The sequence below is a fragment of the Octodon degus genome, unplaced genomic scaffold (genome assembly GCF_000260255.1).
Source record: "Octodon degus isolate 3935 unplaced genomic scaffold, OctDeg1.0 scaffold00098, whole genome shotgun sequence".
Lineage (NCBI taxonomy): Eukaryota > Metazoa > Chordata > Mammalia > Rodentia > Octodontidae > Octodon > Octodon degus.
In genome coordinates, this window is record NW_004524674.1 from 6,439,860 (window position 1) to 6,464,458 (window position 24,599).

General features: G+C 48.9%; 2 protein-coding genes across 4 annotated transcripts in view; both read right to left on the reverse strand.

Annotated features, from left to right (window-relative positions):
* Window positions 1-221: 221 nt before the first annotated feature.
* On the reverse strand, window positions 222-3,418 carry Mfsd6l (major facilitator superfamily domain containing 6 like). The gene has a single exon (XM_004638532.2). It carries the CDS (start codon window positions 2,187-2,189, stop codon window positions 408-410), a length of 1,782 nt encoding a protein of 593 aa, XP_004638589.1. The 5' UTR covers window positions 2,190-3,418; the 3' UTR covers window positions 222-407.
* A 2,361-nt stretch (window positions 3,419-5,779) lies between these two features.
* Window positions 5,780-24,599, reverse strand: part of Pik3r6 (phosphoinositide-3-kinase regulatory subunit 6) — a 60,334-nt gene continuing 41,514 nt past the window's right edge. For 2 of the 3 annotated variants that reach the window (XM_023723484.1, XM_023723483.1), the window contains 6 exons: window positions 20,970-21,057; window positions 20,600-20,670; window positions 20,004-20,094; window positions 17,686-17,795; window positions 6,809-6,921; window positions 5,780-6,233 (listed from right to left, as the gene is read on the reverse strand). In XM_023723484.1, coding sequence (XP_023579252.1) covers window positions 6,077-6,233; window positions 6,809-6,921; window positions 17,686-17,795; window positions 20,004-20,094; window positions 20,600-20,670; window positions 20,970-21,057 — 630 coding nt within the window. In that variant the 3' untranslated portion in view covers window positions 5,780-6,076. Of the gene's footprint in view, window positions 6,234-6,808; window positions 6,922-17,224; window positions 17,292-17,685; window positions 17,796-20,003; window positions 20,095-20,599; window positions 20,671-20,969; window positions 21,058-24,599 lie in introns of those variants that run through there. The other variant, XM_023723485.1, reaches the window with a different exon arrangement.

Genomic DNA, 24,599 nt, shown 5'->3' on the forward strand with positions numbered 1-24,599 from the left:
AAAAAAAACTTAAAAGGGACTGGGGATAAGCTTAGTGGCATAAGTGCCTGCCTGGCAAGTACAAGGTCCTGAGTTTGATTGCCAGTACTGAAAAAAAAAAAAAAAAAAAAGCTGTAGGGCTGGCCTGACAGCTCAGTGGACTAAAGTATGTCAAAGTAGAGTGAATACAAATGTACTTTTTTTTTTTTTAAAGCAAATGCATTCTTCCTCCATTATTTTAAAATGATTTAATGACAAAATTGTCTGATTACCTTCCACTAGAAAAGTCAAAAAAAATCATGCCCTTACAATAGTAGTGCCTTCTATCCCCAAGGTCTTTGCAACCCAGGGTGGGTTTCTGTTCCCAGAAGAGTGAATTTTGTCCAACACACCAGTTCCTTCCCAGATCTGTGCACTGTGACCTGCTCTCAGCTCCTCCGGTCTGAGGGCTCCTCTTTCATGGCCTTAACCAGCCAGTCACGTTCTGACCCCGGCTCAGAGTCACTGGTGTCGCTGCTGTCCACAGCCAGCAGCTTGGAGTAGTTGATCTTCCGCTCTTGGGGCAGCCTGGGCTGGATGGAGAGGAACACAGCCAGCCAGAGCAACAGGCCCACACAGCAGGTGCGGTACAGTACCACCAGGCTGAAGCGCATTGCCAGGAAACCGCCCACAAAACTGCCCAGGCTGCAGCCGCCCCTGTGGAAGTGGCCCCGGAACATGGTACTCAGAGGCCTCTCCATGCCAGGGGTGGCCAAGTCCTCCGCAGAGGCCTCCACGGCCCACCACAAGACCCCATGGCTGATGGCACTCAGGATCTGAATAGGGAGGACCGACCACCAGCTCCAGAGGAAAGAGTAGTACAGCAGCTGCCCAGCGAGGCATCCCAAGCCCAGCCCCACTGCGCCCACCCTGGACAGTTTTCGAAGCAACATGGTCTTAAGTGGGTAGAGCAGAATCTCCCCCAGCAAACTGAGGGCCACGGAGAAGCCCATGACCAGCTCACTGCTGCCGTGATCCTCCATGTGCCAGAAGAGAAAGTTCTGCACTGTACTGGTGACAACTCCTACCAAAAGAACTGTGAGGGCCAGGAGGAAGAGGTGGGGGTCACCCCCTAGGAGAGACAGGGCTTTGATGGTTTTGTAGCCAGGCTCCTGCTGCTGGTAGGTGGGGACAGGAAAGGTAGTGCTCACCAGTAGGGCCAGGGTGCTGACCAGTGCGTAGCCATAGAAGCACACCACACCCCGAGGGCCACTTGTCATCAGGAAGCAGTCCAGTCGCCCCATGAAGGCTGCGATGCCACACACACCTGCTGCCATGCCCAGTAACCTCCAGAGCCCCAGACTTCCGTATCGGTCAGAGGCATCAACAAAATCTAGGTATTCATAAAGGCTGTCACTAGCCACCTGCTCCAGAGGGGCTGCCAGCAGTTCCCAGGACACTATGAAGCCCAAGGCGAGGAGGAAAGTCCACTGCAAGCCCTCGGAAAGCTCAAGGGACAAGGCTTCCCCCTTGGCCTCCGAGGCACTGGCTGGACGGCCCAGCACTGCCTCTTGGGGAAGGAGGAGGGCAGCTTCTGCGCCTGCCTCAGAAGCACCTTCCCAGGGATCGGCTTTCACTCCTGAAGTGAAGGGTTGGAGAGTGTGGGGTGCGGTCCTAGCTCCTTCAGGTGAGCTCACTAAGCGCAGCCCCTCCAAAGTTTCTTGTTCACTTTCTCCAGGTCCAACTGTGAAGTCTGAGGCTTCCTGACCTTTCAGCTTCCTCCCGACTGGGCGGCTGGGCAGCCCTGCGGGGTGGGTTGAGGCAGAATCTCGCGGGGAGGGGATGGTCCCAGTGAGCGTGGCACCTGGTGGCAGGACTCTGGCAGTCATGCCGCTGCTTTTATTGCAAGAGCCGTGCAGCACATCTCCGTCCAGCGGCGGGACCAGGACCATCAAGAGGCTGGCTCCCGCCGAGCCGAGCAGCGAGCCTACCAGAAATGCTCTCCTTTTCTGGCAGCTTTTGGCCAGGAAGGCACAGAAGGGACTCCAGCAGGCTGCGACCAGGAGCTTGCTTCCCATTAGGATGCCCACCCAGGGCGCGGCCAAGCCCAGCTGCCTCAGGTAGAGCGTGAGGAACGGGGTCACGCAGGCATCCCGGACCCCACATACCAGATGGAAGAGCCTGGCCACCCCCAGCGCCCGGCTGACGTCCCACTGGGGGTTGGCGCTCATGGCTGCCCCGCTCCGTCAGACTGGAGGAGGGCAGAGCTGGGCGCAGGGCGAGCGCAGCGCAGGCCGGGGAGGACGCGGCCCCATGTCCGGCGGGGCGCGCTGGACTCCGTATCCGACCTCGGGCAGAGCCACCGTCACCCGGTAAACCGCCGCCCATGTCCGGCCACTGGCCCGGAAGTGACCCCGCCCCGAGGGGGCGGTGCCGCGGAGGCGGGACCCACACACCTGCAGGCGCACCTGCCGCGTTCTGAAGCCTCGGGCTGCCCCACCTGCCTGGACATGCGCAGGTGCGCGAAGGGCTAGTCCGACGTCTGTGGAAAACTCTTGCAGCTGTGTCAGGGGATTTGCTTCCCCACTGGCTGCCCTGGGTCACCTAGAAATCTGGGCTAAATCTCTGATCTGTGAGCCTTGAACTCAGACAAGTAAAACTGTAAGGGTCAGAGTCAGGGGTGAGGGAGCGAGAATGGAATGAAAGATGTTCAGGAGGCGCCATCCCTCGTCTTCCTCAGGTGTTTACTCCAATGCCTTGATCAGGGACCCCCTCCTAGCAATCACCCCTGTCCACCCTAAGTGGAATTCCTCATCCTATCTCCAAGACATACCTTTCCCTTCTCAACTTTTTCTCCATAGTACTTGATTAGTGAATGCACTTCGGTTTGTATTCCATGCATTTACCTTGTTTGTTGTGGGTTCAACAGAGCCGCAGCTCCAGGAAGGCAGCCAGTATTTTGGTTACCAGGGCCTAGAACTGTTTCACTGCATGCGAAATTTTCAGGGAAGAGGCAGGACATTGCGTAACACAATTTTCTGCAGTTGGGACAATCTCTAACGAGGACTGACAGCTGAGGGCCCTCAGATCCTGTCCCAGGGGCATATCACAGCTTCAGGACAGCACGTTTGCACTGGGGCGTTCTGAGCTACACCTATGGGGTGGAGTTGCACCCGTGGAGGTGGTTAGCTGGAGCCCCGTATAGTGGCCTACCTGTGTAATCCTGGTACTAGGCAGGTGGACCAGGAGTTCAAGGCTAGCCTGGGCTGAATAGCAAGATCCTGTCTCAAGCAAGCAAACAAGCAAAATGTTTCAGCGGCAGCTAATGTTAGCACTTCAGTACCAGTTGCTAGCTTTGTTAACTAGTATAATAGTTTTTTCTCTGGTGAAATTACTGACATCCAAGTCACCTGTACACATTTTTTCAGAGGCATTTCCTCACATAAACAGGATATAAAGTAAAGATAATGATACACAGTATATTAACTGTTATTCCATAATTTTGTTATAAAATCTATTTATTCTTTTAAAAATTATTCATTTAGTTAGTTGGTACAGGGTGTTACTACAGCTCAGACTTGTAGGGATCCTCCTGTCTCAGCACCGGAATTGCAGGTGTGCACCACCATGCCTGGTTTCCGGCAGGCACCATGAGCCTGCTGTTCAGGGGCCAGCACAGCATGCGGTACTGGGGATTGAACTTGGGTCCTTGTGCTTGCCGGGCAGGCACTTAGACTGCTGAGGTATCTCCCCAGACCAACTATTATAAAATTTTAAAAAACATTTTTTCATAAAATAAAAAGAATTATTCCAAAAAAGAATGTAGAGAGTCCAGCACTCAAAACCTTTTGGATTTCTAGGCTTAGCTCCAGAGTGGTCCAGTGTCCAGGCACTGATTCAGGAAACTCATGCAAGGTTTGCCTAGAGTGCCTGCTTGGGGTGGGGTGAAGAGAGAAGCTTGCTAACACCCGTCTAGCTGCATGTGTATCAGAATTTGGCCTAAGACTTGTTTTCATTGTAACTGCTAGAGAGGTAGTTGTAGAGGAGCCCCAGAGCCCTTGCCTAACCTGAAAAGCTGGCAAACTCTGCAAATATTTATTTTAATACTTAATGATTATGATGGTTCAAGTTGCCATGAAGCAGTTAGTATCTCCTCAGTGCAGAAGAAATAAAAGCTAGCCATTTCCAGGTAAGTTCACAAAAGAGCACTAATTATAGAGCTTTCAAGTTGAGACACACCTCCGTCCTAAAGAGGACGCTCTCTACTTCCTCTCCTCCCAAGGCCCTGCCTACGAAAGCCTCAGGGGAGGTTATAACATCCATCCACATCTTGCTGCTAAACTTCCCTGGGTTCATCTGCACTAGGAGGCAGGTGCTTCACTGCACCGCTGTTTATCAGGTGCCCAGGTCCACATCTGGACTTCAGATGCTGTGTGTCACCCTGCTGCTCACAACTGCACCTTTATTGTCTGAGACTTGTTAGACTTACTTGCTTCTGGCAATCTTGCAAACCCTTTGCTGCCTGAATTTCTCTAGGGGTACCTCTGAATCCATGGATCCAAGGGCCCTGGGCAGTGCTTCCTATACTCTTCTGCATGGTGTTGAGGATGTAAGACTTGCCCCTCCTTCAGGGGCAATGAGGCCAAGAGTAAAGTGCCCACCTCTCTACTCTAGGGCCCCCAAATTTTAAAGGAATTCTTCTACCACCTCTGCCCCACAGCCACCATCCCAGGGCACTCTGTCCAGGTAACAGGGATAGGTCAAGTCCTAGTGCTCTGCTCCCCTGCCCTTAGTCCTTCAGCTGGACCTAAAAGTGGGCAAATACTGGGGCTGGATTATTATTTTTTTATTTTTTATTTTTTTTAAGATCTTGTATTCTTTTTTTTAAATTATTTATTTATTTTTATTTATTACATTTATTTATTGTGTGTGTGTGTGGCCAGCTCAGCCCACCAGGGGGCGGGGCTGGCTGGCATGTGGTGCTGGGGGATCGAACCGCGGTCCCTGTGCTTTGCCAAGCTTGTTTCAAGTAGGTGATTTAGACCACTGAGCCATCTCTCCAGCCCCTGGGGCTGGATTATTAATCTCTACTATTTTACACATGGATGCAAGTTCTTAAACTTAGATACTAAGAATTTTGAAGTCTTTAATGTTTGGCTCCTTGAAACTATCTTGCACCCCCAACCTATTTGCAGATGGTGCTGGTCAAGAGAACCCTTGAGTTAAGGAGAATGAAGAGAGAAGGGACCAGGGGAGACAACATAGCAGTTAATACTTGACAAAACCATCATCTGGCCCATGCAGATTCACTGGGTTATATGAAGAACTGCTACCTGCATTCCATTGAAACGTGAATATTATTCAGTATTAGACAAGAACAAAAACACATTAGTGTGTGTTTATTGACTCTGACATTCTCTTCTCCACCGGGAGACTCCCTGGCTGCAGATGGGAGGGAGCAAGTACAATGGGCTTTATCTGCTTCTGACTCCCTCAGCCACAGGGCTCAGGCTACACAGCAGCTCTGACCTTGGTTTTAAGGCTGAGTGGAGAGCCTGAGTGGGCCAATGGCAGCGGGAGAAGTGGGAGTTGAGAATAAAAATAAAAGTGGGTGGGCCAGTGAGATAGCTAAACAGACTAAGGTGCCTGCTTAGGCAAGCTTAAGCAAGTGCAGGGACTGTGGTTCGCTCCCCAGCACCACATGCTGCACCAGCCTGCCCCCAGGGCTGGCTGAGCCAGAGTCTGGTTGTAGTGGTGCATGTCTGTAATCCCAGCCTGGAGAGGCTGAAAGCAGGAGGATTACCACGAGTCCAAGCTGCGTAGTGAGATCTTATAACAACCAAATACATTAACAAAACAAAAAAAAAATAGGAGTGGGCATTCTTGGGCGGAGCAGGGCTGTGTGCCCTCAGAGAGTCACTGCTTTGCCGGACTAATCTTCTGGCTTTTATGGGGGTCCTTCTCCCTCACACACCTGCAGGGCAGGCTCCCTGGGGTCCCAGGCCCTCACTGATTCCTAGTCAAAACCAGAGCTGCCCATGGAGCAAGGCTCATTGTGGCCAGCAGTGTGAGTGCCGGGGAGTTGTGTGAGGTTAGCATTTCCCTCTTCTTAGGCCCCTCATTGGATGATGCCAGAGAATGTGTTGATGGGCATGAGAAGGGGTTTGGATGTGGACTGGGCTGGTTCCATCTCCTTCTGTCCATGTGGACTGAGCCAGGACATCTTGGACTTCTGGGTCCTGGAACATGGCTCTGGGCAGGGGCCCACTTCAAATCTGGTGGAAAGAGACAAGCTAAGAGGACTCACCTCAAAGATCAGATCTGTCCAGGACATTTGAAAGGTAGACCCATTATCAGGATGTATAGAAGAGGGCCACACAGAAAGAACAGGATGAGTCAGGAAGGGAAAAAATGCCATGAACTTGTCTATCTAGGCAAGGAGGAAGATGCCTATGTTGAGTTGGCCGTGTCTCTGTGTTTGCTTCCGTAACTAAGCATACATTCCTATGGAAACCCAAAAGGGTCATATCAGCTGTGGCACAGATGCTGCAGGGGGTATCCTGGGTGGGATGGGCCAGCGCCAGCAAAGAGGGTGGGATCAGGAGGGCTTTGGGGTGCATGTGCCTATAGGAATCTTGGGAACATTTAATGTCAGTCTTTGCCTAGTGTCAGCCATTCATTTGCTTCTTCTTCCCAAATTCAAGAGATAGGGCAGTGGCCTGAGTCCATATCCACCTGGCTGCTGGCTCTACCTCTGACAAGGTGTCCTGGGCTAGCAGGCAAAGGAGCTGGCCTTGGCTTAGGTTTGCCCATGGGGCTTGGAGCATTAGTGGTGGCAGGCTCAGCTTACCTGACCACATCCCTGAAAGTGCGCCGATGGTCTTTGTCCAGCAGTAGCATCAGCAGCCTCTGGTCTTGGCTCTGGATCTGGATGCTGGAGGTCCGAAAGGTGTTTGTCACTGTCTACAACAGAAGGGAGGAAGGAAAGGAGGGATGAAGGGAGGGAGGGAGGAAGGGAGAGAATTAATGAATATGTAAGTGTCACCTTTGTTAAGCAGATGGCTCTGCCCTCATTATCTTCTCTCTGGGGTCTGGTGTGTATCTTCCACCCAGCCCACAGGGTCCCTGGCTCTTTCACTGCAAGTGAATCTTGGCAGTGACCACACCGCATCAACAGCCTCCCACTTGTCCTGAGATTCACATTGTTTCTAGAGTGCTTTTCCCAACCTGCGGATCTCAGATTTAAACACGCTAGAATACTATGCTAGTGTGTCCTATATTTGATACTGATTTATTCAAAAAGTATTTCCTGAGCACCTCCTATATGACAGTCATATTTCTAAGTGTGGGACTTGGAAATCCTTTCAGGGTTTGTAAGTCCAGACCCCAGTTCTAAGTATTAAATTGCATATAAAACTATTTACTGGGGACATTGACAGAGGGTGTAGAAAGCAGCTGAGTACCCCTAAACCTTAGGTGAGGCCAGAGAAAAGCATCCCACAGCAATCTTTCAAGCCCCAGTCAGAAAAGGCAGCTCTGCAGAGGCCTCTCCCATGGGGCTGAGGACTGAGGGCAGCATGGGTGCCTGTGTGGTTTACAAAGGACCTTTTTGCATCTCTGACTCACTCCACACACAGGCAGCAACTTTGGCAATTCATAGCCACAGAACTCTGGAGATGCAGGAGGCCTGGGTGTCTGATTCACTCGAGTATTCTCAACCTTGGCTGCTTATAGGAATCATATATAAAACTAAATAGTCCAATTGAAGTAGCCTGGAGTGGACCACAGGCAAGTCTGAGAACCACTGAGTCAGTCCAAGGCTTCATCACAGAGGACAGCAGCCACTTCAACCTCGGTTGAGGAAGGGGTCAAGTATGTCTGGACTTTCAGCTGGACTCTTGTAGGAGTGGAGGAGGGTGGTGAGAAGCCTGTGAGCAGAGTGTGGAAGGATGTCCCAGGAGGAGGATCAAAAGCAGTCTCTAGGCTACACTGCCCAAGTTTTAATCCTAGCTCTGCCATTTATTAGCTATGTGTGTTGCAGCATATTTCTTACTTTGCGCTATCTAGAAAAAATTCATACTGATAATAATAACTACCTTATAGGACTGCTCTGCAGATGAAATGAGATAGTATATTTTAAGTGCTTGGAATAGCACCTGAGACACAGTGATAGATGTATTTGATAGGTTCTGGTCCTAGTATGAATTGCTAAAGTCATTATGGTGGCCATCTAATATGACCAATGCCCTTAAAACAAAAGTCCATCTTCCCAAGACCACCTCCCCTTTCTTCTCCAACTTAGGCCAGGACATAACTTTACTTCCACCCTTCCTGCCACCTGAGGGTAAGACCCCCAGTCAAGCTCCCTTGGGTATATCTAAACATCCCCCCCAAACTCTACCCCAGGCAAAAGGCCATAAAAGCCTCAGCCTCCCCTTGTTCCAATTGAGAAAGAGACAATTCCTCATCCTTCCCCACTTTCTCTCCTGTGTTCTCAAAGAAAATAAAGCCCCTTTCCCTTCTTCCTTCTGCCTGTTTCTCTGCTGCACCGAGAACCTATCAGTATTAATGTTGGTTATTTATTGCTATTAACTGTAATTTCCAAGAAGTAGCCAAGCATAAACAGTGGTCCCAGTTGCCAAAGAGGGAGGAGAGCCACTGTGGATTCTTCCTGTTTTTCGTTTGTCTCCTAGGCTAAGCCTCTTCATCCCCATACACATGTCAATCTAAACAGGTGGATTATGAGTAAAAGTACAAAGATGTATCAGATTCTCCAGAAGCCAAGGGGGAGCCCATGGCAGAAGGTGGCAAGGGAATGGGGGAATCCTGGCTGTGCATTTGAAGTGGTGGTCAACAGCCACGGTGCCCTGAAGCTCCTATCCGGGGGTGCATTGGGCAGAGGGCACACAGTGGAGCTCAGCGGGCACTAACTGGCCAACTAACCAGAGGGTGGTCAAGACTAGGCAATAGGAGGTAGAGCAAGGACAAGTCAACAGTGGAAAGTGATGGGGCAAAGGCTTGAGACACCAAGTAGAGTAGAGCAAGGGCAACTGTATCAGAACATCAGGAAACGAATGGATAAAGATCGTCCTGTGCATCTGTTCCTCAAGACTTTCAGGCAGAAACAAAACCGAAAGTATGGGACCCTGGCTTTGGACACCATGACACTTCCTCTGAAAACCTTGTATGATCCAAACTCCCTCTTGATGAGTGGGCTGAGGCAGGGCCCTTGTTGGGCCAGGTTTTCTATAAATCCCCAGCTACACATCCTCCCATAACCCCAGGACCTTCCCTGATCAGGGCCATGAGATCTTCTCATTGTTACTCTTGCTCTTGTTACTCACTTTGAATATGTGTCCTGCTCCATTCTTTGTGTAAGAACCTAGAAACAACTTCCTTCGAATCCTCCATCTGAAAACACTAGGGAATCATCAGTAATCTTCCAGAAATAACTAGAAAGGCTGCAAGGAATGTGGTCCTGCAGGAGCTGAGGCATGGAGGAAGCCAGGTGCTTCAGTCTGTGGCCCTAACTGGGCCTGGTGAGGGAATCAGGGTTCCTGCAGGTAAGGAGACTGAGGCCAGGAGGGATTGGACGTGACCAGCTGAAGGTTGCACAGTGGCAGGGGCGGGGCCTGGCTAGCTGACTCCCAACTCTGTGCTATTTCCCCTACCTCAGGCAGCTGCTGGCCGGGCCTGACCCTGCTCTCTAGATAATCAACCACACTCAGGGCCTCTTCCTACCTGCTTGTAGGGCAGGCAGATGTCTTTCATTTCTCCATTGTAGCCCATAGGCTTAGACACACCCTACCTCCAAGGCTTTGAACTGGCAGAAGTCTTAACTACAGTCAACAAATGCCACTGAGGAGGCCAGGGGAGAGGGCCAGCTTGGGAATTTGCAAAGGGTGTGGTTCTCCACTAGATGAGGGGCTGGGCAAATGCTACCAGTTGCCTCCTGTTCTCTCTTGGCAGCTTCCTGCCTTTCACATCCTAGAATCCCGATTCCTCTGTTCTTGCCTTATTTACCATTGCTGTTCCGTACCAAGCTTTCAGTTCACCCAGTCATATCTTTGCTGAGCCCTAAATTTGCCAGGCCAGCTACAAGCCCTAGCCACAAGCCTTACCCAACTATTCTCCAAAGTGGAAACATCCTTGTCGCAGCTCACCATGAACTTGCCTTAGCTGCACAGTGTTTATCCACTGATGCATCTGAAGAGAACATGGACATGGACCTACTAGGTTCCAAGAGGAGAGCACAGCTATTAGACCCTTACCCACCCCCCAGCAGATCAGAGCAGGGACAAAGGGAAGTCTCCAGAGCAGCAAGTCCATAAGTTCAAAAAGCTCCTGGCCAGGTTGTTTAAAGGAACTGACTTAGAAAGAGGAAACACAACACAAGGGTAAGTGGGTCCACTTTGCTGTTGAAAGCTTGAACTGCATGCTGCCTGTGGGAAGGTGGATGGAAGCCCAACCTATCTCTCAGCCAATCACAGTGCTCTTGCAGTGGGTAGGCTGCCTCAGAGAGAGAGAGAGAGGAAGGACTTGCTAAGGTCTTGCTAATGTGCCCTGCGTGCCGCTGTTGAGTTAGACCCACTGAGTGCTAGAGGAAACAGGAGGAATGAGCTCATGGCCCTGAGCTCAAGAGCTGCCTTTCCATTTAGAGAGGCAAATGCTTCCATGGATGTGTCCCTGTGATTTTAGGGGAAGCACAGAGGGGAGGCACATAGTTCACCATGGAGTGGGAGGAGGGGAGAGGTGTGCAGAGAAGGGGAAGAACATGAGAAAAGGCCTCCAGGACCAGGGCACGTGTGGTGGTGAGAGCAGAGTCTTGGTTGATTGCCTTGGGACTGCCCCAGGACTGGTGGAGTGACCTTCTAGGAGTATCTGGCTGGTCAGGGAAGTATGGCCTTGACGTCTTTGGACCCCGGCCTCTTCTCCAGCACTCCTCTCTGCTCTGCTTCCGGGCGGCATGGTCTAAGCAGATTTGCTCCACCTCACTCTTCTGCTGTGATGCCTCAGCGCTGGAGCCAGCCAACCATGGGCTGAAGCGTCTTCTTTGAGTTGTGGATGTTGGCTATTGCATCTCAGCAATGAGGAAACCAACACAACAGCCTGAGACTCTTCTTGGATTGATAGAAATTACAAAAAGGAAGGAGTAGGGGAGAGAAGGGAGAAAAATGATCTCCAAGGAAGCAAACAGCATGGGCAAAGACACAGAGGTGTAAACGCCAGAACACTTTCAAACTCAGCAGGAGAGCCTGCAGGGAGTGGCTGAAGTTGCAGAGAAGAAGAAGAGCAAAGCTATATAGCCCTGAAGTTTTTTCTGCCTTTGGAGAATGGGAGATGACAGAAAGGTTGGAAGTATGGAGTGATATGTCAGAGTTCTATTTCAGAAAGATCACTTGGACAGAGGTGTGGAAGGTGGTCTTCAGGAGTGTAAGTGTGTCAGGGAGGCCGTCTTGGATGGATGAAAGGTCTGAACCTAAGGTAGTCAGGTACTGGGAGCTGCTAACACTGAAATTGAGCCTATGTGGGAGGGCAGGATAAAGTCTCATTCAATAAAGCAGTCAAAATACCTCAGTCTTGAGAAAAACATCTTGCCTAGACATTATGGGCTATTAGTCGCTAAGCAACCTTGCGTCTTGCAGCTTTGGAAAAGTATAAATAAAGGTCCTTACTATTGTTCAGGGGGTCATCTTGCCAATGAGGCAGATGAGTCACCACCTAACCCAGCTCTTGCCTCCTTGTCTATCTTTTCCTCATTCCGGGTTGTCTTCTCAGGTACAACAGATCACACTAAAACCCCAACAGATCCCTTGTCCCTTTCCATTCTTAGCACTGAAAAATCTCACGTTTCTTCTGTCCCAGGCAAACTAGGATAGTTGGTCAACCTTGCTGGATCATGAGACGGAGGACAGTGAAGAAGGGAGAGAGTTGGGAAGCATCTGGGAGTGAAAACCAACAGGGTGGGGGAAATGAAGAGGAAGAGGCGTCTGTGGTGTTCCTGAGTTTCTGGTACAATACCGTGGTACAAAGAAACAGTAGAAAATGGCAGCAAATGGCTAATCATAGAAGAGGAAGCTCAAGCATAGGAATAAAAAACCTGGGAATAAGGTTTATAAGCTGGAAGCTCTGGGTTCCACAAATGGTGGGGATGGGAGGACGCCTGACAAAGGGTCAGTTGGCTGAGAGTCGGTAGGAGGCGCAGTTAAGCTCCATTATGTTTGCTCTTAAACGCATGCCGGAAGTTCAAGTGTTGAGGGCTCTGTTCCCAGTGTGGTCAGGTCCAGAGGTGTGGCCTCGGGGAGACAGTGGGATCAGGAGGACTCTGATGTAGGAGCACACTGATCCGCTCACGAGGATTTGCAGCACAGTGGAGGGAGGGACTTGTTATAAAAGTGAGCTCTCTTGTTTTCTGGCCACCTTGAGGAGAGTAGCTCCACCACCATGTGCTTCTCCCCCAATGCACCATGTCAGCACAGGCCTAAAGGCAACAGGGCCAAGTGACCGTGGCTGAACTTCTGACATTGTGAGGCAAAATAAATCTTCCCTCCTTGTAAGCTGATTGTCTCAGGTGTTTTGTCACCTGATGGAAAGCTAACTGAGATTTCTAGTTCCCACTCAGCTTGGGCATCCAATCAGTAAAGTTTCTCCTGGCCACAGACACCAGGGAAACAGAGCCAGAGTCAACTTGGGGATGCCACAGATGGAGGAAGATGGAGTGGAGGGTGGTGGTGGGATGTGTGAAAGTTTGCTCAGGGAGGTTCCTGTACCTGGCCCGACTGCTCCATGGTGACCCACACCAGCAGCCTTTCCTCTTGGCCTTTTGGTAAAATAAAGCTGTCTTGGGAAAGAGACTTACATATGCTGACATTGGCTTTCCTCTGTGGGAAGGGCCACAGCCACTTGAGTACCTACAGAGGAGCCCGTCATTGACTTGGCCTTTTAGTGCCTCCCTCTTGAATTGAAAAAGTCAGCCAGGCTCACCAGGAACTGGAGACGGGGTGGTGGTGGGGATTGAGAGACTGAATGCGCACAACAAGCAAACAGAAATTCAGAGGAAACACTCAACTCAGCAGAAGACATTTTGCAATAAACTATTCTATCTTCAGAAGGATAAGATACTATGAAGCAGGTAGAGTCCTGTTGAAAATGAATAACCAGATAATAAGAAATATTTCTTAATGTTTGAAGATTTAATAAATGCATTGGAAGTCAATTCCCCTGAAGCCAAAAAACCCCAACCCAACCCAACCCAAACCAAACCAACCAACCATCCAACCAACCAAACAACACCCCCAAAGAGCAATGGGAGAGAAAAGATGAGAAAAGTAGAGCATGCAGGTAGAAGGACTAGCCACCTGCCTATCTCTGGTTTCAGAAAGAGACAGCAAAGAAATAAAGAAGAGGAAGCTATTTTTAAAATAGTATTAGAATACATATCCCAGAACTGAAAGGGACAAGTCCTCAGACACAGAATATCTACCACAAGTTCAAAATAATGGACTAAATAAAAGATGCTTTTGTGGATAAAGGCTGGACATAAGAAGGCACCCTGTTTTACAATAGCAGTAATGAAACCTAGAAGAAAATCTAGGTACTGAGAAATGGAAATGCAACTGACAAACTCCAAACCATTGAGAGAATGCCGACACACCACTCTATTTCAGAAAGATGAAGAGGACAAAAGGTTTTTAAAATGTGTAGATTATAATAGTACAGTGTGCTTGAGTTAATAAACATATTTTGCCTTCTATACAGAGAAAACCCAAACTTTTGTTGGCATGAGATATTAAAACATTCATTGTGTACCAGGCAATGAAGAAAACTTCAAAAAATTCCTAAGGAGTTGGAGCTATGTAAGTCAGATGCTTTGCTGTCCCAGAGGCATTTGCTAACCTCAGGAATCAAGAACTCCCGGGGAGTGGGAGACAAGCCCTGGGGCCCACATGAAGAAGTGATTTGAAACTGAGATTTCTGGGCTGGGGAGATAGTTCAGTGGTATCAGCACCTGCCTGGCAAGCATAAGGTCCAGAGTTTGATCTTTGGTACTGAAAAAAAGAAAAAGGCCAGCCAGATAGCTCAGCAGAATAAAGTGCCTGCTTAGGCAGGTGCAGGGACTGGGTTCCATACCCTGCATGCTCTGCTGGCCCTGCCCCTGGGGGCACCCTGAGATGGTGACTGAGACTAGGCGTGGTGGGGTGCACCTATAATCCCAGCACCTGAGAGGCTGAAAACAGGAGAATCACTCCATCTGTTCTGTGTAGTGAGACCCTGTACTAAATACATTTTTAAAAAAAGAAGAAGAAAGAAAAAAAAGAAAGAAGCTGAGATTTCCTTCAAGGTCTCTTGATAGCTACCTTCTCAGTGAAATTCCAGGCTAGAAAAAAAGCAGCAGAAAGAGGAGCCCACAGGGCAGCTCTGTGCTTTGGCTTATGCCATGACAGAAGATGAAAGGTCTTTCCTGAAAATTCCCAACCCCAGGCCTGGCTGGATGTAGATCTGGGTCCATACTTACTCCATCTCTGTATTCTGAAAGTAAATATGGCGATGACCTCACCGAAGCTCTTAGAAAAAGCAAAAACCAAATTCTCTAGAAGGATGATTTTTTGTTTTTGTTTTTGTGGTACCAGGAATTGAACTCAGGACCTTGTCCTTGCCAGGCAGGTGCTTATTCTACTGAGCCATCTCCCCAACCCCAGAAGGATGATTTTTGCAGCAAGGTTTCCCACAACCAATGCAAAGATCCCAAAGTAGGCCTCACAATGGAGGAAAAACATGAGGAATCACTTTACTGTGGAGGTTAAAAATCCCAAAACACAGACGGATTGAACTCTTAGTAATTATAGAGAACATAACCACATAAATCAGACTATAAATACAAATGCTAAATATATACAGACATAAAAGGAAGAATAAACCACTAGAAAGTTGTTAAATAGTTATACTACTTTTATCAGTTCTACAACATACCTCCCCGTACAGTAATCTTTGTAAAATTAGGCATTATCTTGCAACTGATGTGATCAGAAAACATTACATTTGGGAAGCACTATTTTGTTCCTAATGCAAACTTAAGGTGTGTCTTAATTTCAGTCATAAACAGTGTTCAGACAAAGATGATATATAATCTTATCAAAACCAGAAATCATTTAAAGAAAATGATTGGTAAATTTTGCTACATGAACATATAAAGGTATTTTAGGCCCAAATTCAAAAGAAAGACAGGGAAAAACATTTCCAGAATATATGAGAAGGGGTTAATGTCCTCATATTTCTGAACAAGGCCACCCCAGTAGTGGGGTAGAATGGGAAAATAAATAGGAAATACATAAATGAAGAAATGAAAATCATTCAACTTCACTAACTGGTAATGGAAGAAATGCAAAAATAGCAGGTTTGTTTTTTCTTTCTTTCTTTCTTTCTTTCTTTCTTTCTTTCTTTCTTTCTTTCTTTCTTTCTTTCTTTCTTTCTTTCCTTTCTTTGCTTTCCTTTCCTTTCCTTTCCTTTCCTTTCCTTTCCTTTCCTTTCCTTTCCTTTTCTTTTCTTTTCTTTTCTTTCTTTTTTTTAACCAGGAACTGAACACAGGACCTTGCACTTGCCAGGCAGGCACTTGTACCACTAAGCTATATCCCTAGCAGACATACACATTAAATAATGAAAAAGTTTGACAATTGAATTTACAAAAAAAAAGCAATTTAATACATTAATTGTGCTGCAGAACTGGCACTGACATACTGCACTGAGAGCAGAACTTGGAAGGGTAATTTGGCAAACTATGTGAAAAGTCTTCATGCTCTGTGGGTGCCATCAGACTGATTAAAATCCCAGGAATTAAAAAAAAAAGTAAAAGCATGATTTTTAGTACATATCTAACCATTCTCAGTGTGCTTACAATTATTATTTTTTTACAATTATTTAAATAATTATAAGGCACATGCAACCATCATACGATAAACTTTTATGTTTTTTTATTTATTTATTTTTATTTATTACATTTATTTATTGTGTGTATGTGGCCAGCTCAGCCCACCCGGGAGTTGGGGCTGGCCGGCATGTGGTGCTGGGGGATCGAACCACGGTCACTGCACTTTGCCAAGCCTGCTTCAAGTAGGGGCTTTAGACCACTGAGCCATCTCTCCAGCCCACCACTGAGCCATCTCTCCAGCCCACCACTGAGCCATCTCTCCAGCCCTTTTAGTGTGTTTTTGAGACAAGGGTTCTGTGCGGTTCAGGCTGGCCTCAAGCTCACTTTATAGCCCAAGCTGCACTCCAACTTGAAGCAATCTTCCTGCCTCGGCTTTCTAGGTTCTGGGATGACAGGCATGTGCCACCACACCCAGCTTTATACAATAAATATTTAATGCACTATATTTGATGACACAAAACACATATGACATACACCATAGATACACCATACACCATAGGTCCCACCAGTATATGTGGATGAGACTTTAGTATATTTATCAGTAACAAACATCACTGCAAGCTTTCACCCACTGTCCTTTCCAGTTATGTAAAAAATATAGGAAAGAAGGCAGAGTTTTATACCTGAAAATGTTCATATTCATCCTGACCAAATATTGGAATTACCAGTGAATTCACTTCGTATTTCTTCAAATAAATGATGGAACTCTTGTTAAAAAGTTGATGGAGGTAAATGATGTAAAAGTTAAATGATGGAATATTTGAATAGAGGTTTAAATAGTATCTTTAAAAAGGGCCAAAGGAATAGAAGGACTAGAAGGTGACCATTGACGTTGGCCACATGGAGGTGACTCTGCCACAGTGGGGGACACTGTAAGCAGGTGGTGGGCAGGAGAGCCGTGGGTGTGGGACTGGAAAGTTCTGGAAGCATCTTTGTGATGCTTGACTGAGAGGGGAAGGGAGAAGATGCACGGGTTAGGGAGGGATGTAAAAGGGTCATGGTAGAGTCGCTTTATGTTTTTGATACTTCCTGATCAAGACATGAAGGTTGTTTTTTTTTTTTTTTTTCTAGGATGAAAAAGACCTAAGGATGCTGCCACGTTAAGAGCGAGGAGCAGTACAGACAGTGAGGTCAAAGCCAGAGGAAAGAGGATTGCAAGCAGGCAAGAAGAGCCTGAGAGACTGTGAGACGGGGCTGGAGGACAGCAGCGGTCGGGGTGAGCTGAGGTGTCGTGAGCTGGCCGGGGTTGGTGAAGGTGGATGCGGGATTTATTCCAGAAGCTCCTGCCACCGGGCACGCGGCCTGCCCAGGCAACTTGATCTGGAGCCTGTGCCTCAAGTCAGAGATGTCAGTTCAGAAAGAATCAGAGGCCTCTAAAGGCATGCTGGGTAGAGTGAAGCCCAGAGACCTGTCAGAGAGGGCACAAATGGGCAGAGCCGAGGGCGAGAGGCAGCCACCGGAACACTGACGCTGAGCCAGCTGATCTGCAGCTGTGTAAGTCTGGCGACTGTACGTGGTGCCGGGGTGACAGGCCCGCACTTTGTGGGTGTCTGGGGATGTCTCAGCTCCTTAGCAGCAGATGGCGGCCTTGCCTCCTTATGTGCCTTACTTGGACTAAGGGGTACTCCATATTTTAAGCACACTGATGGGAAAGCAAGTTCCTTCTGGTGGGGAGGCCCCACTTCAGTAGAAAGCCCAGAGGTAGGTGGTCCTTCTTTGAATATCCTCCCCTGGGGCTCCCAGCTACCTCCCAAGTCCCTGGGTGACTGTCCTCCCCCTTCCTTGCTCCACCCAGGACTTACAGAGAAGGACCTTCCTGCCAGGTTGGAGGACTTGACAACCTCTGTCACGCTGACATTCAGACACTTGTGAGCCACAACAGGAGCAGCAGCGGGGGGACAGTCAGCGGACCCTGCAGCCGAATGAGATAGGGGTGCTGTGAATGGGGCTCTGGAGAAGTAGGGGAGTCTTAGATGATGACCATGAGCCTATCTTTCTGGGTAGTCCTTCAATTTAGCACCCTGCCCTCACTTAGCCCCGCTTCCTGATGTTGCCTCTGTCCAGCCACGGTTCAGGTCCTCCCTTGTCAACTGTGTCCTTTCCCTAGAGGGTCAACAAAGTTTCAGTGTTCTCAGACCCAGTAACCATCACCGTCCCAATCCCTATGCCATGGCCTTTTTTCATCCACTACAGCCAGCCCCCCTAAAAGAAGAAAGTTCAGTTGAATTTCTCTGCTACCACTGGGCGTACTAAGAATGTAAGGCCCACCTAGCCCAGACGTCATATAGGTAGACGTGCTAGTGATTAGGAGGGCATTGGTACTAAGGTGGAGAGTGTTTTGCCTTTCTGATAGGGCATCATGTGTCATAAGTCATGCTTGTGTGACAGCTGCCAGACTGAATCCCTCCCTCCCTGGCCTCCCTGCCAACTAGAGAGGGTTGGTAGGTGTTTGTGCTTCTAAGGAGGGTTCCAGAACCCCCAGATCAGTCCTGATGGGGTTTGGCAAGGAAATAGAAGACAGTTTTAATCATAAGAGCTAACATTTATCACTAATTTATATACATGTAGGCTTTACTACATGTATATAAATTATCTCTATTTTAGAAATTAAAAATAAATAGAAAGGTCACAGGTAACTTGGCCAAGGTCACGCAGAAGGCAGGTGACATAGCTGAGGCTCAAACTTGGCCCCTCTGGCCCTGAAACCTGGCCTCTTGACCCCACTCCTTTGTGACCATCTGTAGGTCATGAGCCGTTGACAAAATTACTTGTCTCCTTCAGGGTGTTAAAGAACTACAAGTAAGAATGTCTTGCTGAGAGAGCTTCAAACGTCATCCAAAAAATTGAACTCATCTGCAAGTAATTTTATAAGGAAGTGATTTTATTTGTGTTTCTTCTTTGTGCCAGATGTCCAGATAATTGAGGCGCCTAGACGCCCTTGGAGGGGCTGAGCTAGCCTGAGGTAAGCCCAGACAACTTAGAGAGACCCTGTCTCATAGGAGACAAAAACAGAAAACAAAAACCCCAAAGAACACAAACGCGTTACCAACAGACATGTGTCCTGTGGGATGCTAGCCAAGCCACGGAGAATTTTAGAGACAGAACCACCGTGTCTTCTGGAAGAGTCTACATTCATTCACCCATTTTTAAAAACAATTCTCTAGTGTACAGTTGATATTCAACAAATGTTTACTGAATATCTACTATGGGCTAAGCGCGAGGGACAGAGTGGTGACTAATATATTAAACTGCCAGCTCCTGTGGGGTGACCACCGGAGTCCAGTCTGTCGAGAGCTGGCCATGCTGGGTTCACAGTAGAGGGCAGTGCTGAAGAACATGGCATGCGAGTGCCTACCTCCAACTCTCCCTCACAGACGTGACTGTGGGGAAGTTATTTTTCTTTGCCTTAGTTTCCTCTCCTATAAAGTATCACTACTAATCATAGCTATACCGTGGAGTTCACACGCTCCAAGGAGCTCAGTTTTAACAGAGCACTACCCAGTCCCTACCAAATGCAAGCAAGGGTTAGTAATGCGCAATGCCATCCTTCTCCTTTGTTTTGTCATGAGTCAGGGTCTCACTATGTGGTTCAGGCCTTGAGCTCACTGTGTAGCCCAGGCTGACCTGTAATCCTCCTGCCTCAGCCTCCCAAGTGCTGAGATTACAGGCATGTACCGCTAGGCACTGCCAATCCTTGTCTTTCATCCACGGGACCAGTAATCTCACAGTGACAGCTAATACTTATAAATTACTTCCTGCATATAGATTCACAAAAGACATTCAAATCCAGAATTTCTAAACAGCATGCACCCAGCCCGCAGGCCCAATGCTGAGCAGGACTGCTCCGCACTACATCCCTCTACCTCCCTGCTGCAGGGGCTGAGTCCTGGGTCTTGAGACAGGGTGGGTTGCTTCACCACCACCTGAGGCTAAGGCCCATGTATCAGCCAGGCCAGCACGGGGCTGGGTCATGCAAGCTTGAGTTCTGTGAAGGCTGAGATGAGGTGGGCCTCCCTGCTGTGGCTCCGGCATCTCCTAGCTCTCAGCCCTCTCCTCCCCTCTCCAATGTTCCCCTTCTCATCCCTTCTCTTGCTCTCTGCTCCAATTCCCAGATTCTCACCTTCAGCGTCACTGTCCGGAATGGCCTTCAGGACCAGCCCAGTGGCCCTCAGGGAAACAGTGACCTCTCGGGGCCGGTGGCTAAGCAGAGCCTAGGGAGGGGAGTGGAGGATCACAGTGAGCAGCTGAGGTCCTCAGGATGCGGTCTCCCCGCCCATCTCACACCCACAGTCTCACTTTCTGCCCCAGCCTGAGACTCTTGCCTGTGTCCCTGCCCCCATGAGGCACCTGCAAAGAAGGCTTAAGAATATCCTAGCCCCAGAGATCATGGCTACATCTGGTCCCAAAGGAACAAGTCTCCAATGAGATCAGTTCAGGCACCTGGCCAGTTAGTGGGGAAGATATTTTTCAGCGAGTGGCCAGCCAGCCCTCTGTCCCTTGAATCATGTCACTTTGCCTGTGCTAGGGTCCACCTTGACTCCCCAGCCCCAGCCCTACAAAACCTTCCAAAGGCTGGGATCTCAGTGGCAGCTTCAAGAAAGGGGAGGGAGCTTTGTGGGGCTGCATTGGCCCCATCCCCCACCCTGCATGTCCCCAAGGCCAGCTCCTATCGGCTGCACCTTTGGCCGCCTTCTGACCTTGTCCACGCACACTGACCTTCTGGTAGCAGATGGAGAGCTCAGCACCTGGGCTGTCAGGGGTGCCTCTTCTTCTTGGTGTAGCTCCCTCTGGAGGAGGAGGAGGAGAGGCTTCAGGTGCGGGTCCCTAGCCCTCTGCCTGACTTCCCCTCTCTCAGGCTGGCATGGAGCCCATGGCCTGTCCTGGCAGCTCAGCCTGGATAGAGAGGTGGCACCCCATGCAGACCACATGCCTTTCAGTCTGGAGGAGCCAGGAAGGAGCTGAAGCTGGCAAGGTGCAGGACAGCGCAGGTGTGGATAAGGGGGTCATCCCCCGGTGCGAGATTGGGTGAGGAATTCAAGGGAGGTCTGGCCAGGTGAGCTTTGGGAAAGGGACAGCAGATGCTCACCTGTGGGAGATTTGGAGTCTTGGATCTTCACTTTTAGCTCAGTAAGGAAAATGTCCTCGGTTACACCCTGGCTCGGGTCACTGAAGATCTGGAGAGAACAGAGACGGAAGAAAGGGAGGAGGTTTGGCAAAGGCTCACTCTCTGGGCCAGGGGCAGCTGCTGATGTGGCTCTCCATAACCCCAGGGCACCGAGGAGCAGCAGGAAGGTGTCCCCACCCTCTGCTAACCCTGACCTCCAGCTGCATGACTGAATCGACCACCACCATCAGAATCTTCTCAGTGGTAGCGAGAGTCTACAGCCCTGTGCCATCTGACCATGGCTCAGGCCACAGCAGAATAGGTATGACAGTTGTCCTCTGAGATAATCATGGGGCTGAAAAATTCCTCTTATCTAGTGATGTCATAGCCACTGAAAGGCTGTAAGAAGCTCATTACTCACATGGTGATACTGGTGGACACAAGCCACTGTGGAGGGCTACTTGCACAGCTGTATAGTACAGGCAGATGAATATATAATATGTGACAATGCCGGAGAGTGTTGCATGTTCATGTATTTACTGTGCTATCTTTTTGTTATTTTAGAGGACTCTACACATTTTTTTTTAAACCCTGTTTACTGGAAAAAACCTGTGTGCTCTGTAAAACCAGCGGCAGCCTCTTACATGTCATATTTACTAAGTCTTGGTTGCATCAAAAGGTGACATTGGGCCGGCCTGATAGCTCAGTGGATTAAAGCGCCTGCTTTGATAGATGCAGGGGCCAGGGTTCAGGCATGCTGCAACAGCGATTGAGACTAGGCATGGTGGTGCATGCCTGTAATCCCAGTGCTTGGGAGGCTGAAAAACAGGAAGGATAGCAAGTTCAATCTGTGTAGTGAGACTCTGTAGACTCTGTACTAAATATGTTAAATAAATAAATAAAGCAAAAAGGCGACATCAAGTGGCTGACTCTATCTAGACTTATGTAAGTACACATACTCCACGATGTTTTCACAGTGACAAAACCAGCTAATGGGGACATGCTCAGAAGTGTCCCAGTGGTTAAGCAGCACACGACCCTAAACAGCAGGAGAGACTACTACTGAAACCCATACTACCTAAGGCTCACTACAGGCAGGAGGAGGGCAGGAGCAGGAGATGGAGTTCCCATGAAGAGGGGTGGTGACTTCGCTGCAGATACCTGCAGAACGAGGAGCGCCCAAGAAAACAACGTGGTTCTTCTGTGCATAGCGAAGCCCAGGGGTGAAGGAGGGCAGGGCTGCCCCAGCTGACCTGAGGGTGAGGAGGCTTCAGGGTGGGGGTGGGGGGTGGGGGATGGGCAGAGAAGAGGGGAGCCTGGGCTTGGCTGGGGGAAGACAAGGGGGGTCCGGATGCCAGGGAGTGTTTGAGAACAGGAATGTGGAGAGAGACACGAAGGCGCTGGAGCCTGAGAACTCGCCTGGTGTGCAAGGAGGCCACCGTGTGTCCTGTGCGTCACAAACAGCGTCACAGATGCTGATGTGATTGCCGTGCGACCGTGACAGACAGAAACCAGACAAGTACACAATCACACCCAAAAGCAGACACCAAAAGGACCATGAACAGCTGTCGCCCTGCCCTGCCACCCCAGCCACGAGTGACTGCTGACTCCTTAGCCTCTTCAGGAGAATTGTTGAGACACCCAGTTGTGCTGTTACTTGCTTTTCCTGCCAACCGACAACCCAGCGTAATCCAGTGTAACCCAGCTCCGCAGCAGGAGTCCTCCAGGCACTCCTACACACACCCTCGAGGCTCCACGTGGCTCCCCCTGGTGGGCATCCTCCTTCACTGCAACAGGCCTGCAAGCCCAGCAGTTTGCACTTGTGAGAGCTCCTGGGGGCTAGGGGTTTAAGGTTATTAACGGTACCAACTCTCTAATCTCAAGTGATTTGTGTTGGGGTGATGCTTATTCCCTTTGCCATTGGAAGAGTCTTTTTGTTTTATATATTTTTAATTTGCATTTTGTATATGTGCTGCAGAAAGGAGCACTTACTTTGCATTTTGGAACTCGAAGAAAGGACAGCATTGAGGAAATAATCAGGAAGGTGATAAAGAAGAGATCTAGCCCAGGATGCAGAGTGAACAACAAGAATTCAGTAAGACAAGGAACCAGCACAGAGGAAAGGGGCTGGCGGGGCCCAGAAATATTCCTGAAGTCGACAGAGAAGGCCTGGCACAAGGACAAAGAGGACCAGGACAGAGTGGCATGAATGTCCAGGGGGCCAGCCTCAGCCAGGGAGATGGATGTGTTTTCACTTTGGTCACTGTGATACAAACAAAGCTTATTATAAATTTCATTGTGGACAAAGGAAAAAGGTGTAGTGGGAGAGGCCCAACAAGATGGGACGAGAGACATTCCTGGGGCTGGTGACTTGGAGGTCATTGATGACGGGTTTAGGAGAGCCAGCCTGCTGTGGTTAGAGGGTGACATAAGAAATTGGGGACAGTGAGCCAGGTGAACAATTGGTGAGCTAAGTTAACATTTTAGGCAGGTGAAGGTCAGGGAAATAGCTCAGCAGCATAAGCACCTGCCTGGCATGTGCATGGTCCTGAGTTCAATCCCTGGTACCGAAAAAAAAAAAAAAAGCAGGTAGTTAGACATTGGTGAACCTGAGGGACAAGGTGGTATGTGTCCAAAATAGTATGCATTGCCAGTTAACTAAAGAAACAAGCATGTCGAGGTCTAATACATCTGTAATCACTGGTTAGGTCTCAGACTCAAAGTGATCTCACTGAAGCCAGTGACATTTTAAGTCTCAACCTTGGGCACAGTCCTCCTGACACCTGGCCCGCTGGCTATCTGTCCAGAACAAGGCATACTGCATTCCTGGCTGCCACGGCCCGTAGCCCACTGACACCAGGAAAGGAAATGTTATTTAAAGTTGTTCCTGCCTTGGGCTGGGTCCTGGCTTAAATTAAGAATTTATCTTTCATAAATTTCTTAAGTTTCTTGCATGTTTAAAGCCCCCTGAGGAAATGCTGACTACCTAATAAGGACAGAAAGACATGCAATTCCAAAGTAACTCCTAAGTACAATGTTGATAGGAACCTAATTACCCTGGTTCCTTCAACCCAAGTATCTTTTGTGTGCATAATGCTTCTATGTAGATACTTGAAGGGGTAATTCTCTCCATGTCTATTTTTTTGGTGGAACCGGAGATTGAACTCAGGCCCTTGTGCTTGCCAGGCAAACCACGTCTATTTTTTTTTTTTTCTTTCTTTAATTCTACATACACTTCTGCACAGCCTGTGTGTCTTGACTGAATGATTTCATCAAGGGCACTGAGAACAAAGGACCAAAGGAGAGAAGGGCTATGGTAGGATCTGGCTTCTCTGTGACAACACACCACACCTCCAGCTCAGGGGCAGCGTCTGATCCATTTCTGGCCAGTGACTGGAGTGGGGACAGACACCTGTCTCAGTCTTTTCCTCAAAATTGGAAAAGACAGACCCTCTTTACACTGAGCTGCTAAGCTAGGTAGAGGCAGATGTGGAACTAGTAATGGTCATTTTGGAGGGAGAGAGAGAGAGAGAGAGAGAGAGAGAGAGAGAGAGAGAGAGAGAGAGAGATTGGGAGAGATTGGGAGAGATAAGAAGAGAGAGAAACTAAGTT